General features: G+C 46.8%; 1 protein-coding gene across 1 annotated transcript; it reads left to right on the forward strand.

Moving 5' to 3' along the window:
- Positions 1-1,280: 1,280 nt before the first annotated feature.
- On the forward strand, positions 1,281-3,401 carry slitrk1 (SLIT and NTRK like family member 1; the record flags this gene model as incomplete). Its single annotated transcript, XM_079495136.1, has 1 exon — positions 1,281-3,401. The coding sequence occupies one exon, from the start codon at positions 1,281-1,283 to the stop codon at positions 3,399-3,401; it is 2,121 nt and encodes a 706-aa protein (XP_079351262.1).
- Positions 3,402-7,947: the final 4,546 nt, after the last annotated feature.

Genomic DNA, 7,947 nt, shown 5'->3' on the forward strand with positions numbered 1-7,947 from the left:
GTGTGTGTGTGTGTGTGTGTGTGTGTGTGTGTGTGTGTGTGTGTGTGTGTGTGTGTGTGTGTGTGTGTGTGTGTGTGTGTGCGCGCGCGCGTGCGTGCGTGCGTGCGTGCGTGCGTGATTGTGGCATGCCTATGTGGCGGATAATTGTTTTACCGCATTCAACAGTGTTTTCCAAGCAAGGGGGCTAAAGTCACGGCTGTGACGCTGTACGCTTGTTGTGCCCCAGAGGAAGAGCAATAGACCATACAGGAATAAGGCGGTTTATTCATCACGAATACTGGGGGATTTAATCACTAAACTAAAGCCATTATATCAGCGGCAGCCTAATTATGAAACCTCCTCTCCTGTGTTTTCAGCAACGTCGACTTGTACCACTTTTAAGATGGACCAGTAAGCTGTTCGGTGTCAGTGTGAAAAACGTGAATTTAGATGCGACATTTATCATCAGAAGCAGTGGGATTTATTTTTGGGGTATATAGAGTAAAAAAGACTATAGACAGCTATAGCGTGAACATTTTAAAGCTCGTCCTATATGGGGATTGATTTTTTTCCTCCTCTCTCTCTCTCTCTCTTCTCAGCATTCCCTCAGTCAGTCGACTGATTTCTTTTTTTTTTTTTTTTTGCCATTGCAGCTCAGTAGAGGGTGTCAGATCTTCCTCGGAGCGCACCGCGCTATAGAATGAACACAGCTATAGTCGGGCTCCTCTCTTCTCTTTGTGATCCAAAAAAATCAACAAAGGAAACCCGGCGGAAAGGAGCAAAAGACAACCGAAAGATGTGAGGAATGCGGCTTTTTCGCGGCTGCTGTGATCCACTCTAAAATCTTGCAGGGAGCGGGGTGTGAATTCAGCACCAGGGGAGAAGGAACAGCTCCCGTCGATACCGCAACACGCAGCAGCACGAGAGAGGGGGGAAAAGGCACGGATTTGTGTTAATTTGGCAAGGTCAGTCTTTAACGAACTATAATGAAGCCCAAAGATGTGTCGGAGACATGCCGCCTCGTCGCTGTTTTCGATTGTTTTCTTAAACGTGCGGAACGTATGAGGATTTCAGTCGATTGTGAATGAAACATTTATACGACCGTTTAACCAACTGGATATCTGGACACACACAGAGAAGCAGGTTAGATGCAGCATGGATATGATGAAAGACTGCCTTGTTTTATTCTCGACCTAGAAGCCTATATGTTTTCTCCCCCCCTTCTTCGTGTGGTTTATGTAGACACAAAATTCACTGCTCGTATGCCCTGAAACCGGGAATGAATCGCTCGCATTGAGAAAATGCTGCTTTGGATTGTCCTGCTGATGAATGCGGCTCTTTGTGTTGCCAGTGGAAATGTTACAAGGGACATGTGCAAGGAGCAGATATGCTCTTGCAGCGAGATCGAGGGAGATCTGCACATAGACTGCGAAAAACGGAGCTTCACCACTCTGCAACATTTGACTGGCCCCAGCTCTCAGTTTTATCACTTGCTGTTGCATGGGAATTCGCTATCCAGGCTATTTCCCAACGAGTTTGCCAACTTTTATAATGCTGTAAGCCTGCATTTGGAAAACAATGGCTTGCACGATATTGTCCCCGGCGCGTTCCTGGGATTGCAGCTGGTGAAAAGGCTTCACATCAATAACAATAAGCTACGATCGTTCAGGAAGAGTACATTTCTGGGGCTGGACGACTTGGAATATCTCCAAGCCGATTTTAATCTATTGAGGGAAATCGACCCTGCGGTTTTCAGGGACCTGAGTAAACTCGAGGTGTTAATACTTAATGATAACCTAATCAGTGCGCTACCTATAAACGTGTTTCAACATGTGCCCATTACGCATCTCGACCTGCGCGGTAACCGAATCAAAACGGTGCCTTATGAGGGGGTCCTTGAACAAATACCGGGCATTGCGGAGGTTTTATTGGAGGACAACCCGTGGGACTGTAACTGCGACCTGCTTTCTCTCAAGGAATGGCTGGATAACATACCGCATAATGCGCTCATTGGGAGGGTGATCTGCGAGGCTCCGACCAGACTGCAGGGGGGAGACTTGAACGAAACGTCAGAAGCTGATCTGTGTCCTTCAAAGAACGGGGGTGCTGACACCAGCCTGGTGGCACCTCCCACCCAAGATGAGACCTCGGAGCCCGCCGCCGGTGCTGGCCCCCGTCCAACGCCTAAACCAAACGGTGACGCCGCCGGAGGACCCGCGACGCCAGGCCACGGCCCAAAGAGCCGCTCCAAATCGCGTGAGAACTGGCAGCTGAAAACGAAGCCCACTCCCGTGACAGGTGTGGACGGGGAGAGAGAGCAGCTGCGGAACACCACATGCCCGCAGCCCTGTAGCTGCAAGCTGATCGGATCCAGGCAGGGTCTGGGGGTCAACTGTGAGGGAAAGAAGATTGAGAGCCTGTCCAACCTCAAACCCAAACCCCTGGCCGCTCACGAGCTGAACATGAGAGATAACAACATCCACGCCATTAAAAAGAACCACCTGTTGGGGTACTCGAGCCTCAACCTGCTGCACTTGGGGGGCAATAACATCAAGGTGATTGACAACAGCACTTTTCACAACCTGACTGAGCTCATATGGCTGTATATGGATAAGAACTACCTGGATACGCTCATTGCAGAGATGTTCGTTGGCCTACAGAATCTGGAATATCTCAGTTTGGAATACAACGACATTCAGCTCATTGTGGCAGGTGCGTTCAGCCCCATGCCCAAACTGAAGGTGTTGTTGCTCAACAACAACTTGCTGAAATCTTTGCCCGTGGATGCTTTCCTTGGAACTTCTTTATCCAAGATTAGCCTGCACAATAATTATTTCACGCACCTCCCGGTGACTGGCGTGTTAGACCAGCTCAGTTCCATTTTACAGATCGATTTGCACGGAAACCCGTGGGATTGCTCGTGCAACATCGTGCCCTTCAAGGTGTGGACGGAGAAACTCGCACCGGACGCCATTCTGAGTGAGCTCAAATGCGAGTCCCCGGAGGACTTCTGGAAAAAAGATTTCCGCCGCGTCCAAAATGACCTCATGTGCCCCAAATTATACGAGAGAATCTCGCCCACCTCCCTGTCCAAAAATAACACTTTTACAGTGGACTCGGGGTCGCGCTCGAACTCTTATTTGGAGCCGAGCAGGGTGTCAATCTCGGTCCTCGTGCCCGGGTTGCTACTGGTGTTTGTCACGTCTGCTTTTACCGTGGTGGGAATGCTCGTCTTCATCCTGAGGAACCGCAAGAAGTCAAAGCGGAGGGACGGGAACTCCTCCGCCTCGGAGATCAACTCCTTACAGACGGTGTGCGACTCCTCTTATTGGCACCCTGGCGGTGGGCCTTACCACGCAGACGGGGGCGCGCACAGGGGCTTCGACTGTAGCGCGCACCTCTCCACGACAAACGATGCGTAAACAAAAACGACTGTAGTAGTAAAAGCCTATACACAGCTGCACGCGCGCGCGCGCACAACACACACACACACACACACACACACACACACACACACACACACACACACACACACACACACACACACACACACACACACACACACACACACACACACAGCAATGGATTACAGACAGTCACACAGACAGACAGGCGCACGCACTGTACGCGACCTCAGAAGTGTGACTCAAGCGGCGGCATAAGGAGCCGCTTCATCCGCTCTCCTTTCGTTTTTTTTTGTTATAGACGATGTCCTATAATACAGACTTTCTGTTTCCTCCAGTTGAAATCAAGTCAGTCTGCTGCACAGGCCCCATACTGTAATATATGTATATGCCCGCCCAGCCCCGCCACCCCCCCCCCCCCCCTCCTCCTCTTTCCACTCCACCTTCTCCTCCTCAGCCTCCTCCTCCTCCCAGTACTGCTATTTGCCGCAATCGGACTACGGATCTGTATAGAGACGGAGAGAGAGAGGGAGACACACAGAGAGAGAGAGAGAGAGAGAGAGAGAGAGAGAGCGAGAGAGAGAGAGAGAGAGAGAGATACGGGGGGAATGGTGCACGCGAGCGCATGAATGTAATGTAAATATCCGGACCGTTGTATCATAATCTGCATGATGATATTTCTCGCATGGTTTCAACACACTGATGAGGAACCATAACACCGCCATTAACCCAACCCAGAGGAGCCAACTCGACCCTTATTTCATGTTATATCAATATGACGACTATATATAGATATTAAGAATTATATATGACTATACAAAGTGCCATTTCTCTATTTTTTGTGAACCTGCAGTTAGGATTTGTATTTGTTGTTTTAAAAACTTGTTTGGAGAAGAAAAAAGAAAAGAAAACAATAATAGTAATTATAGTAACGGGAAAATAACGATGCCTAATTCTGGAAAGGAGTGATGGAAGTGTTCAAAGCTGTCAATGCATGTTATTCTTTTTTATTTGATTTTTTTTCTCCCCCCGGTTTGTTATCATTTGATTGTCGATAAAACATTGGGGTTATTTATACCGTACTATAGTTGGTGCAGATTAAAAACCACGTCTGCACAGTCATCATCATGTCCTTTATGAATGTAAACTTATGTGTTATTTTATGGTGTGCCAATTATTGTTGACTTTCGAATATCCAGACATGCGGATGAGCATGACAGACGTTACCACCGTCACTCAGATGCTTTTAGTAGGCTACGCTGCAACGTTAATGTAGCTAAAACAACAGTTCCGTGGTTGGTGTGTGTCGATGAATATATAGCCTAAATGGGAGGGGGGGGTTTATACCATCATATTTTTTCAAAAAACAAAACATAGCAAAATATGTTTTCAACGCGGAGCTATATAGGCTATAGGGTAGGCCTATGTACAATTTGATCGGTGTACAGAACGCGGGTATAGACAAGAACGAATATATTGCTTTTTTTTTCTTCTTAAGTCAAAAACTGGTATTCCTCCACGAAAAAGCTTCTGGCTATGATTCACTTTCATTATATCGTGAGCTTTTGTAAAGCCATCTAATCTTGTCCAAATAAGAGAACTGAAACTCACTGTATTTACTAGACAAAAATGCTTGAAATAGACTGTTTATTTTCAGGCAAAAGCTTGCGTTGTTATAGTATAGGTTTGGGTGTACAGGCTTGGGTGTAGGCCAACGATGACGCAGCTGTATGTGACTTCTCCATGGGGGGAAATGGAACGAGCAAAGTTAAGACAATACAATGCCTTTTTCAATTCAGCATTTTGAACCTGAGCTATTTATTTGGCTGCAGCATGGCCACTGACTCACTGTGGGCTCACGAGGGGGAAAAACAACGCCATTGATTTAATATCCCGTCTTCTGCATAGCTCAGCTCTCGGGCATATGTTGCTTAACCTACTGCATTTACCAAGGAACAAAGAAAGAGAGAAAACAATACAGACGGAGGCTTTCAATAAATAATACCGTAGACGATGGTAACCTATCCCACAATTTATAGATTATCTGCAGTATCCAAGCCAGATACAAGGAATGTGCCATGTTTTAAACATGATGTAAAGTTGCTGTCCCCCCCAACCAAGCCCCCCCCCCCTTCAATTCGTCTAAGAACTATACCTAAAGATACGGTCGCTGAGAGTGCGCAGAGTCGGTTTGAAGTGGGTTTACACGATACAATACACTGTCCCCCCTTCCCTCCCTTCCCATGCAGCTCTAATGGCAACAGCCAGGCCACTTTTCCCCCAGTCTGTCAGTGTAGCGCTGTCCACGGTGCTGAATCACACCGCTTTCACCCCCAGTCTGTAGTGTAGCGCTGTCCGTGGTGCTGAATCACACCACTTTCCCCCAGTCTGTAGTGTAGCACTGTCCACGGTGCTGAATCACTCCGCCTACCATTGTCTGCGTTTGAGTTGAGTATTTACGCGTGTTTGCAACTTACAGGCATGCGTGAATTGAATTCATGCAGATCCACATACATGTGCGAATGTCACAGGGACTGTGTGTGTGTGTGTGTGTGTGTGTGTGTGTGTGTGTGTGTGTGTGTGTGTGTGTGTGTGTGTGCGTGTGTGCGTGCGTGCGTGCGTGCGTGCGTGCGTGCGTGCGTGCGTGCGTGCGTGCGTGCGTGCGTGCGTGCGTGCGTGCGTTTGTGCGTGCGTGCGTGCGTGCGTGCGTGCGTGCGTGCGTGGCGCTGAGCTAGTTGTTTGAGCAATTGCCTGTACATAATGGACTGATTGGACTCACTCATTTTCCCTAATTTCCACCACCCACCTCCACCCTAATGTAACCATCAGGCACACCATGGCCTTGGAGACTAAAGTCTTGGAGGCTATAGTCTCCAAGGTCATGGTGTGCCTGATGGTTATCATCTTGGCAGATCGTGTGACAATGCTCTTCATCACCTCCTACTTTTGCTCCCCCGAAATCGCCTCATATCCCCCAATTCCTGTTTCCTTCCATCTGTTCAATCAGGGGAGAGGTAACTATTTTGTCTCTTCTGTGGAATATTACTGTGCCACAACAACAACCCATTGATGATTTCTTTTTTTTCATAATTTTCAAACGCTGTGTTTCAAAGTTACATTGATATGCTTTGCGATATTTGACCTGCTTCTATTTTGTTAAATAAAGTGTGGTTGAGGTTGAGTAAAAAGCAATGTTTTGGTATTTGAAGTGTTATTGCGTTTGACTTGCATTCGCACCGGGGCGAGGACGTGCTGCCTGGGAGACTAACATTTGCTGTGGTACTTGTTCTTTATTTATGTCATCATTATATGCCATATACTATCTATTTATAGCCTGGCCTGTGTTTGCAACTGCCTCCTGGTTAGAGGAGAGTGGTGTGGGGATGGTCATTATGTTACATTGTATTCTCTCTTTCAGTCCCGACTATGTGTTTCCAACGACCCCATTTATTAGAAATATGTCTTCAAAGTGTGTGTGTGGGTGTTGTCCCTGTGTCAACTCCTCTGAAAGACGACCTCTCATAACGACACACAGCTATAGCTTTGAATACAAAACACGTATGATTATTATATTAGGAATAGTAGGGATCCCACTTAATCTTCAGTTGGACATCTGGAGCATTTGATCTTGGGAACCACGCAGAGAAAATATAATATTTAAAGTCTTAGGTTAGTCTTAGTGCTATATGCTTGGTAACATAAAAAACATGATTAAATATGTTATTGTTACAATTTGCATATTTATAAAGAACATAGCTACGATATCCTAAAATAATAATATTTGAATATAATCATATAGGGCAGTTTGACGGAGCTTCAGTTTCGGAACACGCCGTTGTTACCACCCGTTTCGACTGTTATCAATCGACAAGACCGCAGTGATCACTTAGGATCAGTACGATTGTTTTCGACGAGTATGGGCATGCTCTGCCGATTGATAAAACGAAAACCCGGAAAACGACAGGATTAAGGTTGGCGAACATGCGTTAATATTGGGACCGCGCTGCGACATGCTTGCGGTTATGTTTATGTGAGGGTATGAGGAGGCTTGTCGTTTTCAGTAGGCTCCCAGCATGTGCAGTAGACCGATAAGATCGGTTAACGTGTTATCAACGCCAATCACAGCCAGTAGGCTCCAGACTACATGCAGTAGGTCCGATAATAAGTAACCTACTGGGAAGTATCGGTTGATTTTCGGTCGAAACGGCTCTTGTTACAAGGTCATGCAGAGAAACAGGTATAGGGCTGGCTGTCCATTGGCGTAATGCACTCTGGTGCTGCCATGTCTTTGTAATGCTTTGGATGGAAAAAAGGCGAACGCTGTGCGTAGTGGAACACCTGAGGGGGAATGCGTACTATCAGCCAACAGCTCCTTGGCCACACAACAGAAAATGTTCTTCCGACATGAATGGCCTTGTGCCGCATAACATTAGCTTGTGTCCCACGATGCTATACATGGCTAAATGTATACCTATTGCAGTTGGATTGGTTTATTATTTCGTTGAATAATGGCCTTATTTTGTATTTTCCTCATGCCGCTGAGGTACTGTTATGGCCCAGCAGG

Source organism: Electrona antarctica, assembly GCF_951216825.1.
Source record: "Electrona antarctica genome assembly, chromosome: 24".
Lineage (NCBI taxonomy): Eukaryota > Metazoa > Chordata > Actinopteri > Myctophiformes > Myctophidae > Electrona > Electrona antarctica.